Source organism: Alternaria metachromatica, assembly GCF_023757995.1.
Source record: "Alternaria metachromatica strain BMP 0045 chromosome Unknown scaffold_12, whole genome shotgun sequence".
Taxonomy (NCBI): domain Eukaryota; kingdom Fungi; phylum Ascomycota; class Dothideomycetes; order Pleosporales; family Pleosporaceae; genus Alternaria; species Alternaria metachromatica.
The window spans coordinates 957,908-973,718 of record NW_026055503.1 but is presented as its reverse complement, the minus strand read 5'-3'; the positions used below and the strand labels follow the sequence as shown (position 1 = coordinate 973,718).

Sequence of the window (15,811 nt, the reverse complement as noted above, 5' to 3'; positions counted from 1 at the left end):
TAGCCAGAGCGGGTGGGCTCATGCCGCGTGTAATCCAGTGGTAACTCATTGCTGATCTCCAGCCACACCCATATTTCGGTCTAAACAGCTTCAAAGTGATCTCTCGTGCGGGTCTTGCATATCTGAAGGCTGGAGGCGTGGATCATGCACCTTGGAAGGTAGAGCTGCGTCCCGGGGTACCTCGGTGCATAGTCCGCGAGACATACTGACTGTCTCTGCAGTCCCAGACTATCCGAACACCTCAATTCGGTATGGCGTTCTGTCCTCCTAGGAGGTGCGCGTTTTCAGCTGACGTACACAGTACATTACCCAGCCTTGAACGCCACAGCGACGCATTTGCGACGCATAGCATCAACTATGCAGGTGCAGTCCAAACTCTCACCTCCCACACGGATCCACCAACTCAAACCCTGGCAACTGCATCCTCTTCAGGTTCGGACAGCTTCTCAACAACAGGCTCGCAATGCGCGTCGAATCACTCCCATCCCTAACCTAGAACATGAGCGCGCTCCGTCAGTAAACCATCTCACACGTTCTCCATGCAAAGACACGACTCACCTCCTCAACCCAGACCCCCCAATCACTCCTCCTAACAAAGCACTCCACATTCCCCCTAATCACCGCATCCAAATCCAGCCCCTCACACTTCGGCCACGGATCTAGATTCCCGCCATACGCATGAACCACGGAAAAAGAACGGACTAGCTGGCGATGTGCCGGAGACGTCCAGAAGAGGAGAGCGAGCGGACGCAGGTACTTGAAGTCAGCGCCGTAGAGCGTGATGTGCGTGTAGAGGTGGGCTGTTGCGAGGCGGTTTAGGTGTCGGGAGACGAGGGTGAGGGTGTGGAGGGTGGTTCTGGAGGGTGTGTGGGAGAGGATTAGGTCGAGGAGTTCGTCGGGGAGGGATTCGAGGGTTGAGAGTGTGTTAAAGGGAGATCGGTTTTGGATGTACATTGTGGTGTTGGTGCTGATTTGATGGTGATGACGACTTGGATAATGACGATGATGATGTTAGGTAGGCGAGATGAAGCTGCTGTTATGGAATTGCGCAATAATTACAAAAGAATACCTAGGTACGTAGACAGGTATAACCAGAAGCGTACAGAGCAAGAACGCACGCGATATACATGACGCTGCGCACTGGCGTGGAGCTATGTATATATCCCATGTCATTCGGCATAAGCCAAGACAAGGGTCCATTCAGGTACAATGCACGGCAGTTGCGATATCGCGATCGTCTTCGGATATATCAATCCTCTTTACCCCGCCCCCACCATTACTACGTACTTCGGCAATTACACAGGTCAAAGTATAGTAATAGACTGGGAAATGATAGTAAAACAAGTTATGTTGTTCATGAGATCTATGTCATACGTAGCGTATCTCACGCTCCAACCATGTCTACGCATCCAACCTGTTATCGGCCAACACGTCTACTTAAACTCCTTCATGAACTCCTCGTGGAACTTAACAATGCGCCCTGTCCAGTCGGTTCCAGGGGCAAGGAAGGTCGTCCTGAAATGCAGCGTGCCTTCCTTCTGTCCGAAGCCTGTACCAGCAACAACACAGACACCTGTGGCGTCGAGCATGCGGAAGCAGTAGAACTCGTCGGGCGCGCGACCTTCCTTCTTGGCTTGTTGGACGGCCTTTTCTGGGAGGTGGATGGTGGGGAAGAGGTACATGGAGCCCTAATGTTTGGGTTAGCTATGCGATGTGTAGTTGGCGTGGAATATGTACCTGTGGCTCGTTGCACTCGACACCCTCCATCTGCTTGAACGCCTCATACAAAGCGTACGCGCGCTTCTTCAATCCGTGGAAGATGCCGTCGTACTCCTCATTGTAGAGCTCGTAGCTTGGCTCGCCCTCCTTTGGTGGGTTGACCATCATCTCCACGATACACTGGCCCAGGACTGGCGGGCACAGTTGGATAGAGATGAACTTGTAGACCTCCTGCGCGACCTCCGGGTCAAAGCCGATAAGCTCAAAGTAGCCACCTCGGTGACCACACTCGCCGACCATGCCCTTGGAAATTGAGTGCAGAGAAGCCAACTCGAGGTGGTCGTACTGGCCGGGTGACTCCTTTTGCAGGTCGCGTAGAGCCTTCTTGAAGGAGATGAACTCGCCAATGAAGACGTTGGTCTGGTAGACCTCGTCGGCGATGACGACGAGACCCTTCTCGGCGGCGAACTTGAGCACAGCCTTGATGTCTTCGGCGGGCAGCGACGCGCCAGTGGGGTTACCCGGGTTGATGACGCAGATAGCCTTGACATCGGTGCCCTCCTTCACAGCCCTCTCGTATGCAGTCGCAATTGAGTCGAGTGATGTGCCCCATGCTTGGTCTTCGTTGAGGTAGTATGGCACGCAGCGGGCGTCGAGGACGGAAAGGGTCGCGGTGTAGAGAGGGTACTGGGGGATGGGCACCATGATACCGGTCTCGGGCTTCGCGCAGATGGTGTGGAGGAGGGTGTTCACGCCTGATGAGGCGCCGTTGCTGAGGTAGATGTCCTCGAACTTTGCTGGGTAGCCATCGCGACCTGTTTCCGTCAGTTCAATGTCTGTATTGGTGTAGTGAGATACGCACGCTCAATGTACTCTGCAACGCTCTGCCTGATGCCTGGCGCACCCTGACTCTGACTGTATGCGCCCACGCTCTTGACCTCCTTCAGCAGCTTCCTTGCGCGGTCAAGCACATCCGACTTGTATCCCAGGCTCTTGAGCAGGACATCCTCGTGCTCCAACAGGCCGGGGTTCTCGAGTATACTCGCGACCTGCCTGAAGAATGTGATTGGCTTTTGGTCTAGTTGCTGGGGGTTTCCGATGTTGGCCGCGATGACAGTGTCAAAGGGAAGGTCCTTGCCCTCGCCCTTTGCCAGCTTGGCGCGGTACTCTTCCGACTTGACGGCTAGTTCACCACGGACGGCATACTTGGCTGCCTTGACGTGCGGGTTGATGTTGCCAATCTGCAACACCTTCTGCGGTGCCTTGGACATGATGCTTCGACTCTGAGGAAGGTGCGACGGGGGGTTGTAAAGTTGGGTCGTTACGCGTCCAGCGAGGAAGGGAGATAGGGTTTGAGGGGTGGAGGAGGTGAAGGGTCTATACAGGACTAAGGTGGTGAGCACACGTCCAGACTATAACTTAGCTCAGGCGAAAAGTGTATCTCTGAGCGCTACTCAATCCCGCGACGTACTCGAAACACGTAGATGATGTGCGTCAATGGCTGGCCTATATTTTTTATGCTGCGTCGCGTGGTGCCCCACTACTTGTAGGGTAGAGCCACTACGATGCTGCCCCTCGGTGGCTCGGCGCGTTGCGGATATGCCAATCTCTTACGCTTTACTCGTCGCATGCACAAAGGAGCAGTGGGATCAAATACCTCTAGAGCCCACGCTGCCACCAAGGCGTCGACGGGCCATGGCTGGAGGGCGTAGTGAACAGGCGCATTTCAGAGCCGATGACGGCGACATGTCGATGGACCCTGATTGATGCTTATCGGCGGCTGCTCGAGGCGATGACCCCACCCACGCGGGTCTCAACCAGAAGCTTGGGTTGGAGCTTGTTACGAACGATGTGATGTAAACGTGGGCGTAGAAATGATTCTGAAGACACGGGACGCCGCGTGGGTATGTTGTACGATGGAAGGGAGCATTGCTTTTGTGTTATCTCACCGCACCTTCATAATACGCTCGTTGAGCCGCACCTGCATCACGGAGATATCGGAACTAAACCCACGACGCGAATATGGCAATGCCACCCGGGGAGCCACAACAGGAAAGTACAGACGGTCATGGTATGCTTTTGCTTCCATTCAGCGGTCTTTGCGCTGGTATGTCTAAGTCTACAATGCCTCAAGATCATTACACATCCACCTCGTCGTGACAGTCTAGCCACGCTCACTGCCCCTCAGCCTGACGGCTTGACCGTACTTCTGCAGCTTGGTAATGAGCTGGTCACCCTGCTTGACTACGTCTGCGTACTGCTTGTTCTTGTCGTCGGGTCGGTTGGTCTCGATGATGCCCTTGACGCGGTCGATGGTGCAGGGTATGCGGTCGGCGGCGATGAATCGAGCGAGGTCCCTGTGTGTTGTTAGTCAAAGATGCTGGAACGGGAAAGATGGATATCACTCACTTGTCAAGGAAGTCAACGGTGACGCCAAAGTCCTTGGCCATGCTCTCTAGGCCGACGACCCTGTACGACTGGAGGAGTTGCTGGTATCCCCGTAGGCGCATCTCCCTCACGTACCAGCCACGGTGCTCGTACATGTAGCGGTCCTGGCTGAGGAAGTTGGTCTCTACCTCACCAAGAGCGCCGAAGAAGGTCTTGTAGTCACCCTCGTACAGGCTCTTGACGAGCTTCGACAGTGGTGTGAAGTCAACAGGCACCTCCTTCTCCTGTTGTCCGCCGAGAGTGGTGAGGTTGACAAGAGTGGGTACTGGTGTCGCTGTCGAGCCTGACGCATCTGCCATCTCCTCGTCGCCTGCTGTTGGTCCTGCCGATGCCTGGCCAGTGATTGCCGAGAGCTTCTCTTCTGAAGTCCCGACGATGGCCTTGATCTCAGGCGCATCCACAACCTTGGACTTGAAGTCAACACGCTTGAGTGACACGGAACCGGCGAGGATGGCGTAGACGACGAGACTTGAGTAGCTGCATAGTTCGTAGCTGGTGAATGTGGACAAGCTGTCGAGCAGTAGCGGGGCGGCCTGCGAGTGTGATCGGACGGTGAGGTAGTGTAGACCAGTGTATGCCTTCAAACGGTTGCGGCGATCCCAGTCACCACCGCTCTCTACCAATGCGCTTGCCCGGTCAATCGACTTCTTGGCCAATATTCTGTCGCCGAAGAAGAGCGCAACGCGTATTATGGCGAGGACGAGGTCGATCTTGGTGCCTAGGATGCCTGTCTTCTCGAAGATAGCCTCGTAGCTGGCGATGGCTTTGTCCTGAATCTTTGTTAGTCCTGTCATCTGATGATATATACTGCTCTGCACACCTTGTCGCCTATGCGGTTGTAGAGCTCTGCGCGCTTGCCCCTCGCAGCCTGTACTTCGGTCTCGCCTGCCTTCTCTTCGGCCTCTTCCTCCTCCTTCTGTATCGCCTCGAGCTCCTTCTCGCTCTCCGCCTTAAGGCTCTCATAGAGTTTCTCGTCCCACGACAGCGGAACTTCTAACGAGGGCGTGCGTGTGGCAAGCATCGTCGCTAAGCTGGTAGACGGTCTCCGGTTCTTGTTTGGCTGGTCTGCGCTGCCCTCGCCCTGTGCATTCAGGACGCCGTCTACCGGGTGGGCGAGGTACCGGTAGAGCGGCGCCATCTTGTTCTCGGTGATGGCATCTTGGACCGACTTGAGGGCGGATTGCTTGGCTTGTTTGGAGGCGGAGGGATTGGTGAGCTGGAAGATGTTCTGCGACAGCTGGAGGTCGGGGTACTTGGCGAATTGCGGGTCACCCATCTTGGAGTTTGCTTTGCGGTGTGAGGGGATGGGCGGTGGTGGGTGGTGGTAAAGGTGGACGGGGCGTGACCGTGTGCGATGTTGCTATGATGAATGATGCCCGCCGCTCGACTTCCGCCGACGTAGTCAAGCTCGCGCACGGACAGCCTTTGAGACCAGCGCAAACTAGAACTACAGAAGCTACCTCACTCGCTCCTCCTATCTTCTCAGTCTCTCTTTCTATTTGCAGTAGAGATTCAATTCTGCCTTTCGCATCAAAACAGTCCCTGGAAGATCTCAGCCGAGCCACTGCAAACTACCTATCCCCATCCAACGCGTCGGACTTGGAGCCGGCCTTCAGACGCGTACCACCAAACTTCACAACATGGCGAACAACGACCAAGGCAGAAAGCGTGCGCGCTCACCCTCGAGATCTCCATCACGGTCACCGCCCCGTCAGCGAAAGCGCCCTGGAGCAGGTGCCCGAGTATCAGCCGCCGACCGCGAAGCCGCCCGAAAGCGTGCGCAAGCAAGAGAAGAAGAGGCGGCGAGGAGAGCCCAGCAGGAAGCTGCGCAGAGAGGTGTGCACGATGTCGTCAAGCAGCATTACAACGCCGTCCCAGAGCGAGGCCGCGAATGGCGCAACACAGACAGCAAGATCAAGGGCCTGCGCAGCTTCAACAACTGGGTCAAATCGTCCATCATTCAGAAATTCATCGGCGACGAGCGCAATATCAAGGTTCTCGATGTCGGATGCGGAAAGGGCGGAGACCTGGGCAAGTGGGAGAAGTCGAGGAAGGTGGAGCTATACGTTGGATGCGATCCCGCAGATGTGTCGATCAAGCAGGCCAAGGACAGATTCGCCCAGATGCAGAGGAAGAACCGGCGCTTGTTTCACGGCGAGTTCTACGCCAAAGACTGCTTCGGAGAGTGGCTAGGCGACATACCCATCATCAAGGAAGTTGGTATCGACCCCGGAGCCGGCGGCGGCAATGCCATGAGCCAGCGCTGGGGCGGCGGTGGTTGGGACATGGTCACCATGATGTTCTGCATGCACTACGCTTTCGAGAGCGAGTCCAAGGCAAGAGGCATGCTACGGAATGTCGCAGGTGCACTGAAGAAAGGTGGACGCTTCATTGGCTGCATACCCAATTCGGACGTGCTGTCGCAAAAGGTCATTGAACACCACAAGGCCAAAGGCACAGCACCGCCTGATGTTGACGTTGCCGATGACGACGATGACCGCCCCGCATTCGCAAGCGACGACGAGGACGACTGGGACCCGGAGAAGAGTCTTGATAGTCCCAAGCCCGCCGATACCGAGCACGCGAACGACGACAAGGCAGACGAACCGAAGAACAAGGAGAAGGAGAAGGAGAAGGCACAGGACGAACAAGAGGACGGTGAAGTGGAGGACGAGGGCTTCGGCTTCGGCAACAGCATCTACAGCGTCAAGTTCCCCGGCAAGACACCTGCTGATGGTACTTTCCGTCCGCCGTTTGGCTGGAAGTACTCATACTGGCTCACTGAAGCCGTTGAGGCGCCCGAGTACGTGGTTCCCTGGGAAGCTTTCCGAGCGCTGGCAGAGGACTTCAACCTCGAGCTGCAGTACCGCAAGCCCTTCAGAGAGGTTTGGGAGGAGCAAAAGGATGATCCTATTCTGGGTCCTCTGAGCGAAGTCATGAAGGTCAGAGATCGCTCGACTGGCCGACTCTTGACTTCGGAAGAAGAGTTGGAAGCTGCGGACTTTTATCATGCATTCTGTTTCTACAAGGTTTAGATGGGTAGCATTATCGGCGTCTGGGATCTGGCAGGAATGCCTGGGGTGATGATGGAAAAGTCATCTTCAACGTGTATAATATTTCCACATGGCAGAACGGATCAGGTCTGTGAGTAGGGTCTGGAAGGGCTTCCTGATGTTCATACGGCATGTGATAGCCAAATAAGCTCATTAAACTCTCACTACCTAAAAATATGGTCTCATGCGCTCCTCATGACTACTAGTCGGCTGCAACGAGTCGCGATAACAATGAAAGATATTATAGGACTACCCAGATACGCGTGATGGAAGTTTAAGCTATCCTGTAGAGAGGGTTCCAATATAAAAAATACTAGTTGTGGCCAACATTCACATGCCACCAGTTCCCAAGTACGCGCGCCCTAGGTCACGTTGCCCGTGACGCAGGCGGATCGAGTTGCCGAGGTCGGTCGCGTTTTCCCCGGCAAACGGGGCCTGGCATGGCATCAGATCCAAAGCCCGAACTCCCTGCGCTTCCGCAACCCATCTCCGCATTCCACTACCACACACCCCCATACGTTCCTTCCTTACTCGAATTCACCTATCTCGAGAGCAAGCGCGCGCCCTAGTACGACGGACAATTAATACGACGACTCGAAGCTGGACTTCTCTCCTTCGCGATACATACTAAGCGTATTCGTGGGTAGCGACGAAGCCGATAAGATGGTTGCTGATGCTTTGGTTTACCACCCGACGGTGTCGCATTATTTGAAGTTTGTTGCGACGACTGGTATGCTTCTTTCTCTCGTACTCTCCATACCCACAATTCAATCCGTCTATCCCGCGTCATCCCATTTCACCTCCGAAACCCCCGTCTTACCTACCCCGTATCATACATCCTAACATGAACATCCCTCACTAACCCTTCCCTCCAGTCGGACGTGACAAAGTCCTCCGCACCCTCCAATACTTCTCGCGCTTCCTCGCCTGGTACCTGTACCGCACCAACCGACCCGCGTCGGCCATCGCCCCGTATGAAGCGACCAAGAAGACCTTCGGCGCGACGCGCAAGTTGATGCGCGTGGGCAAGTTCGTCGAGCACTTCCGCGCCGCGGCTGTAGCCAGCGATGCCAAGAGCATGGACCCCGTGTTGAGGTTCACAGCCGTAGGAAGACAGTTGGGATATGCATTCTACATGCTCTGTGACAATGCTTGCGTGGTGAGTCCTCTCACCTCAACAACACAAAACACAACAGATCAGGAAAACTAACAAACCCCCCCAGCTCGACGCAACATCCATCCGCAAATCCTCCTTCGCCCCGCGTCTCCTCCGCGAAGGCTACCGCGCCTGGTTCGCCGGCATCTCCTTCTCCATCGCCTCGGGCCTCTACCAATACTACAACCTGCTCCAGCACTCCAAGACCATCACTCAGTCCTCGGACCCGGAGAAGGTGGTTGAGACGAAGAAGTTGCAGAAGGAGCTTAATGCTGTCAAAGTGCAGTTGGTTAGCGATCTTTGCGATATTACTATTCCGAGCAGCGCGCTGGGCTGGGTCGATCTGGATGATGGCATTGTGGGATTGGCGGGTACGACGAGTTCGTTGCTGGGTGTCTGGGGGCAGTGGAGGAAGACTGCTTAGGTGTGAGGGCGTGCGCGGGGATTGTGGGGTGGGAGGAGAGGGGTGGGGAAGATGTGTTGGAGGTTGGATGTATGGGATATCTTCGAGTTGCTGTCTGCGTTGTTCGGTTTGATTTGCTCAATACTCCTGTTCTCTGCATAATGTCATCATTCGAGACGCATCTGCCCCTCTCTCTTTGCTGTTCCTTGATCGCATTTGTCAGTCTTCACCATTTTCCCCTCAGGCACTTGAAATATCCAGGTTCAATCTGCGTTCCCATCATCAGACATCATACGTCAACGCTTCGCAAAGGGCGAGGAGATGACAATAACCAGCGATGTAGTAGTACTGAAGATTGATCTACGTCTGCTTCACGCGCAATAGACGTTGGGTTCGACCAGGCGTTTAAGGCGTCTTGTGATAAAACATCTCTCACTATTTGCGATTACGTCAGTCCGGTCGTCTTCGCCGCACCTGTGCAATTTTACTCTGGAGAAAAAGGCTTGAACTTTTATTAGAGTGCACAATAGCATACAAACGCTTCGTCACCAGCGCCACGTTGTGCGTTCTCGCAGCCAGTCCATCGAAATGTCCACGTTGAGCAGGTCGTTGGAATTGCCGTGCAAGGACACGGCGCGCACATGGGTGAGCTGGCAGTCAGACTAGAGATAGATCAAGGTCAATCTGGCTGGGTCTCTGGAGAAAGATATATTGTCGTTTGTATTTCCTGGAGATGCGACATGGTCTCATCCTACAGATAGTGGCAGCAAGTCACGCATCCCTTCTACAGCAAAGACAAAGCGGATCAATCGAGAAATATTTGGTAGGACTCGCGGTGCCATGTCAGTAGGATGTCATCGTGCGTTATCGGCGCGGTTGTAGAAACCGGGGAAGACTTGGTTCTTTTAAAGAAGTCGAACTCGGAGATGCTACTCAGGTTGCAGAGCAGATGTCTACTTTGAGAAAAGGTACGGGATTGCAACGGGTGTTCGGCGGTTTCCAGGATCGCATGTGGAGTTACGTCTGGTCTCATGTGAGCTGTCGCCGAGCCGATTGTGTTCTCACACGAGCTGTCTCTGTAGACATCGGCTTACTTGCGTATGATAGACAACACAGGCACAGGGTCAGTGACGTTACCTTGCCCTGCTGTACAGGTTACAGTATTGTACAAATACACTAGGCTTTGTCTCTACTTTGAGGTTGCAGACTATTGAGCAATCGTGTTTTTAATATCTCTCGGATACTTGGCGGGATTACTATGCAGAAGCAACGAGGTTCATCACGTACAGTTCGCGCCGATGCAAAACCCGCCGATGTACCGCAGTCGCCCCGACTTGTCTCTTCTCTGTCCCAAGATAGACAAAACGTCACCCACAGTGTAATTGTCTGTAACGCCTGAGCGATGATAAGCCCGAAGACAGCCATACCAAGGCGCGCGCATCGCTCGGATTGCCATGTCTTGGCACCGTCTACTTGCACCCTAAATGAGTAGCCACAAGCGGCAACTCACCCCCTTGGGAGAAGACCGTCCCACTGGATGTGGACATCAGTCGGGCCATGAGTCGAGTAGTTCTGCCGCTTCCGTGGTCACGCAACGTGGACTTTCTTTTGGGTCGTACAGTGGATTGTCAAGAGGGGCTTTTGTGGATTCATTCGAGAAGAATCCCGGACGTTGGCCTGTTCGAGGTAACGCTTTGCAGGCCCGCTTTCTGGTGGAGTCCGCGTGGGAAAAGGCTGAGGTAGGCGCAGAATCGATTCCGGAGTTTTGTGGGAAGAGGAAAATGGAGCGAACGTATATGGTCGGGTACAAGCGGTATGGTCAGCGTTGCTGGACTAAATGTTGTGATAGCCGTTGGCTGTTGGTTGCATCGATAGCTTGGTCTGAGGTCGGCAGCTACTGCCCGCGGAACCATGTTTGGTCCTACTACCTAGCCGTTGCCGTTGAGGATAGCCACCGGATCTATGTCTGAACAGGGTCCAGGGCAGTGCGGACAAAACGGTGAAGCAGAACTGGGGCGCTTGACTGCATCTGCCATCAAGTTTAGGAAGCTCTGTTTCGGCACGTATGCCAGCCGTCGCGCAACGTCCGATTCAAATTTTCCGATGTGCTGTTTCACTGCCGTCCATGGATCCTAGAGGCATACCACGCATACGCGTTCACGTTGGGTCCGAGGAGTGATGGAAGTTGCAAATACATCGCGGGAGGGTCCTATGCTTTTTTCATCAAACCGCTCTGAAATCGCGAAGGATCCCGGGATGGATTCTGATGCAGTAGTGGGAGCGATGCTGCGTTTATCGATGGCCTCGAACGGCGGCGCGTTATCGCAAGCTTACTTAGGTACACGGTGTTGCGAGCCTCGAAGCGTTAGCCCTCTTCCCCAAAGTCTCTACTGCGATAGGAAAGCAAATATGCCGAGGCAGCTGTACTCTTCAGTATAGCTGAGAAAGAGTAATATGGCTTCAGCTAGATAAGGTGTTGCGCCTCATGGCAGGTGGAGGGTGTGTGGCCATGCGACGACGTTGGGCAACTGCCCTGTTGATCTCGGATGCTTTTTCAGACCCTTGGCCGCTTACCATCACCCATGCAGAGTCGCGAACCCCCCTACACCCTCACGTTTCATCGCTTTTCATCTGACCTCATCATGGACCCGGAGAGGCTGCCGGTATACGAGAGCTGCATTCCAAGGTTGCGTCGATGCTACCAAGCGACATTGAGGTAGAAACAGGGCGCGGGGCGTGGTTATGGCTGCGGCGTGGGTTCTCTTTAATCTCCTACCCATAATGCAGCACGCCCTTAGTCCAACTCTCCTATAGCGATACATTCGCCATGTTGCGAAGTCGTAACATGCCAGATCCATGAATCGCTCCACGAGGCCCAGCACCGCCATCAGATACAGTGGGCTGCGCTACAGACTTCCCTTGCCGATATCTGACCGAGGCGTAGTCCTCAAATGTTTGTTGCCCCGAAGCCCCAGGCTGGAACTGCCATAGCGGATAGGAGGTTAAAAGGAAAGGGACATGGGGACAAAACGGGACGCTTCCTGGAATACCGCCGCGCCGCTACAGAACCATCGTCGCGTCATGCCCCGGTAAAGGACCGTGTCGCCCGCGCGCTCGACTAGAGCTACAACCTCCGCGAAACTGTAAACTTCGCGTGCAACTAGACTTATATTTCCATTGGCCGGCTCCGAAATGCGATGCGAACCATACGGCAACACCGAGATCTCCATGGCCACTGTTGTGACCAGAGGCCATGAGACTTTGCAAGCAGGGGGGCTGGCTCTATAGCTGCTCGCTTCGTGTGGTGGACCCCGGAGAGTCGTGAAACGAGTCATCCACCCTTGCGAACCGTAGCTGTTCGAACGACCTGCGACCATTCATTCCACATCATGCTCCTTCATCCCGACGCCACCAACGGGAGCTTCCTTCGCAAAGGATTTGATCTTCAATAGGATCCCCTGGATAAGACAGGCTGCACGCTCGCTCACAGATCCTGGACTCTATTGGCTCGCCTGTGTCCAGCCGGCTTTCTTTCCTTTGTTTGTGATGAAGCGACATTGCGGCACATCTATTGCAGGAACTTGAGCAAGGCTAGGAGAAGAAAAATCAAGAAAGTGGCATATATTCAGCATCTAAAGCAAACCTAAGCAACAAAGTTCTGGGCTATCTGGTTTCAGGCGTCCAGGTTGCAAGGCTGTTTTGCGGGGTACCAATCAAACTCGAGTGTCGGCAGACTGTCCTGTTGCCACCATCGCGCGCACTCTTGTCGACTTTTTGCTCATCCTGTTCGTGGCTGCAACACAGGTGAACGACAAGCGATCAGACAACCTCCATGACTTGCTTTCGCCCCCCTTAATGTGGACCCTTGCGGCGCCCCCGCGTTGTAGTTCGTTGACGAATGTGTAAATGATAGGTCGCCAGCTTAGTCAAACGCTGTCATCTTCGAAAGAAGCGTTGCCAGTTACGCCAGTGTCTAATGTCTCACAAGGACCGAGTAGGAGAAGCCCTTGCGCTGCAACCCATCACACCTATCACAGCAGGGGTTCGGACATGTACAGGCTCACCTGCCGCTAGTTGCACGACCCCGTTTTTGATCCTCCATGCGGGACAGCAGGGGTTGCACCATGTGTCGTAGGGAGGGCAACGCACGCATGTCATGACTTGGACGTTCGGCACGAGAGACCCACCGTTTAACGTATTAGACCACTACACCTCCTCGTCTGATGCAGCCTCGAACGCGGCCTCGATTTGGATCCATTGTAGCACCATCTCTTGCAGGTCCATCTTCCATCTTTCCAGAACGTTGGCAGGACCATGTAATGGAGCTTTATCGCAACTAGCTATACTACCTTCACATATATCCGGATTCGCTAACCGACACGACGCTCGCTCGCCTCTACCGTAATACCTCCACATCGAGTGCGCAAACATGAGCACCGACACTGCTCTGTTACAAGATCCGAAAAACCATCCTGACAATGCGAGCTTGCCAAACGTCAACGAGCCTGCGACAATCCTCGGAGTCACTGTTTCCTTTCTGGTACGTGCGATTGTTGAGAAGTCACCCCATCAGACGTCATGTACTAAGTCTATCAGGCACTCGCCATCTTCACATTGAGCTTCCGATTATGGTTCCGTATCAAGGAGCGCCTTTGGGGTTGGGATGATGTCTTTGTTGTTCTCGCTGCTACGGCGAGTTTCATCGGAGATATCATGGTTTGCATGAGTATGTTTGTTGAGATCCCACGAACAATGCGGTTGACTAATCATTTATAGTGCCCGAGGATGGTCTTGGGCTGCATTTGTGGACACTTGATGCTGAACATCTAACGGCATATTTCAAGGTACTTCGTCTCGACATAACATTGACTAACCAGGCTAACTTTGGCTTCAGCACATCTATGCGACAAATGCTGCGTACACCGCAAGTACAACACTCATCAAGCTCTCCATCCTCATACAATATCTGCGACTCTTTGCCGAAGCCGCGCCCTCCACGACTACCGCTCAATATCGACTCGCACGCCGCATCACCTGGGGCATGATATTGATATGCTCACTCTGGGGATTGACTTTCTTCATGCTCGCGCTTTTCCCCTGCAACCCCATCCGAAAGAACTGGAACCCAACATTGCAAGGCACATGCATTGGATGGGGCAGCAAAGACCCTGCCGACTTTTTCCACATGTTCTTGGGCCATGCTGTCAGTAATTGCTTACTGGATATTTTGGTTCTTCTAGTACCTCTGCCTTTCGTGACCACGCTAAGGATTGCGGGTAAAAGCCGAGCAGGCTTGGTCGGTCTGTTCAGCTTGGGCTGTGTGTAAGTGGACAATGAGCTTCCAAGAAAGCCTCATACTGACAATCACCAGTGTCGTCATCGTAGCTGTCGGTCGCATGATCGCTATGTCTGTTAACAAAGCTGGTACCAAGCCTATCCTCGACATGTCCTTCCATACGCCCATCGTCTATATTTTCGCCGTTCTCGAAGTCAACTTCGCTATCATCACAGCCTCCATACCCATCTTCTGGCCCGCCATAGCAACACTGGCTTCCAACAAGATCTTCGTCGTCAACGAGGTACAGATCCACGTCGAACATGTTACAAGAAACGATAGCTTCGACTCCAGCGGCGGCATCAGCCTCAGCGACCGAAAGATACAATCGTCAGGTGGGGATAGCAAGATGGGCGTTGTTACCACCATATCCGACAGAGCACCACCTCGAAAGTCGGGCGAGAAGGCATCCATTCACCATCATCACAAACCAAGCACCGCTTCATCCGTCGGTCCAACCACCGGCTTTGGAGGAGGACGAAAACCAAGCACCGCCTCATCTGTAGGCCGGACAATGGGCATGGACCTCGCCGGCCGTCCCAGTCAAGAATCATCACGCCACCTATACCGTATCCCGAGCAACGAGAACCGGAGCTCAAAAAGCTTGACGCAAAGCGAGGGCGATGACTGGTTCATGGAGATGGACAGGGCGAATTCACGCGGACAAGTGACGACAACGGTCGAGAAGTCCTCGATCCCGTTCGAGCACCTCAAGGCGACGGATAAAAAGTAAAAAGCCAGCTTGTTTGAAGGGGACATGGGGTGGGAAGGATTGAGTACATGTCTTTGGTAATGTCTTTCGCGTGATACCCTGCAGAAATGCAATATGCAACACATCTATTTCCTGTACGCAGCACATACAATAGATGAGTATGTAGTAATGTAGTCATCTAATTCATTCTTTCACGATTCACACATTGGGCACCTTCGTTCAACTTGCTCACGTGGATCGTTCGGTCTTGTTATACATTCCCAAGACGCCGCGGGCCGCAACGTTGGTTATCGGTCCGAACTGGAAACACGATGGAGTCGATGGATACTGTGTACTGATTCAATCACCGATGGTTCCCCCGCAGAGATGCCGTGTTGGATCTCAATAGAATCGCGCACGGTGCTGTTGTTCGTGTTCTTCCTGCTCCCCGCTTGCCGCGCTTTCTCCGTTGTATGAGCGTTGGGGTTTTGGGTCGGAGGGAGGGTTGTCTGCTCTGCCAAGGGGTGGTTCTCGACCATTCATGATTACCAGCCACCTACATTGGCGAGAAGTTAGGAAAAGTATGTAAGACTGTGGCCCCGCTTGCGTAAAGTTTGGCTTTACGTCCACAACTCTTATCTCCACGTGGGAAGCAGCACATGGTTACATGGCTGGTATACTGTATCTACTGCGCAGTCTGCTCGTCGAATACAAACACACCTAGGCGGTAAGATACTACACATCGCCTAAGGCTTGCTAATGCTACAGTCTTTTAAAGTTACGTAAGATAGTTACTTATTAGTTAAAAATATATCTTAGTAAATCTTATTTCTAGCTACTTAGCTATAACTTATACTTAAAAAAACTTAATTTTCTTAACTACTTTTTATTTTAAACTATACTAGTATAAACTACTATAATACTACTATAAGCTAATATAAATAATATACTTTTTTAGTAAATAAGTACTAAAATATAAGTAAGCTTTTTTATATATAATTAAAAT

General features: G+C 53.3%; 5 protein-coding genes across 5 annotated transcripts; 3 read left to right on the top strand and 2 right to left on the bottom strand.

The window, feature by feature from the left end:
* Positions 1-1,433: 1,433 nt before the first annotated feature.
* Positions 1,434-2,990, bottom strand: J4E83_006023 (uncharacterized protein; the record flags this gene model as incomplete). The annotated part of the gene is made up of 3 exons (XM_049332938.1): positions 1,434-1,688; positions 1,738-2,534; positions 2,582-2,990. 3 exons carry the CDS (start codon positions 2,988-2,990, stop codon positions 1,434-1,436), a joined length of 1,461 nt encoding a protein of 486 aa, XP_049188180.1.
* Positions 2,991-3,883: 893 nt separating this feature from the next.
* J4E83_006022 (uncharacterized protein) lies at positions 3,884-5,443 on the bottom strand (the record flags this gene model as incomplete). Its single annotated transcript, XM_049332937.1, has 3 exons — positions 3,884-4,076; positions 4,129-4,937; positions 4,988-5,443. 3 exons carry the CDS (start codon positions 5,441-5,443, stop codon positions 3,884-3,886), a joined length of 1,458 nt encoding a protein of 485 aa, XP_049188179.1.
* A 364-nt stretch (positions 5,444-5,807) lies between these two features.
* J4E83_006021 (uncharacterized protein) lies at positions 5,808-7,202 on the top strand (the record flags this gene model as incomplete). The annotated part of the gene is made up of 1 exon (XM_049332936.1): positions 5,808-7,202. The coding sequence occupies one exon, from the start codon at positions 5,808-5,810 to the stop codon at positions 7,200-7,202; it is 1,395 nt and encodes a 464-aa protein (XP_049188178.1).
* A 681-nt stretch (positions 7,203-7,883) lies between these two features.
* On the top strand, positions 7,884-8,800 carry J4E83_006020 (uncharacterized protein; the record flags this gene model as incomplete). The annotated part of the gene is made up of 3 exons (XM_049332935.1): positions 7,884-7,950; positions 8,096-8,379; positions 8,444-8,800. The coding sequence occupies 3 exons, from the start codon at positions 7,884-7,886 to the stop codon at positions 8,798-8,800; spliced, it is 708 nt and encodes a 235-aa protein (XP_049188177.1).
* A 4,408-nt stretch (positions 8,801-13,208) lies between these two features.
* J4E83_006019 (uncharacterized protein) lies at positions 13,209-14,847 on the top strand (the record flags this gene model as incomplete). The annotated part of the gene is made up of 5 exons (XM_049332934.1): positions 13,209-13,319; positions 13,376-13,505; positions 13,556-13,623; positions 13,674-14,101; positions 14,151-14,847. The coding sequence occupies 5 exons, from the start codon at positions 13,209-13,211 to the stop codon at positions 14,845-14,847; spliced, it is 1,434 nt and encodes a 477-aa protein (XP_049188176.1).
* Between the last annotated feature and the right edge of the window lie 964 nt (positions 14,848-15,811).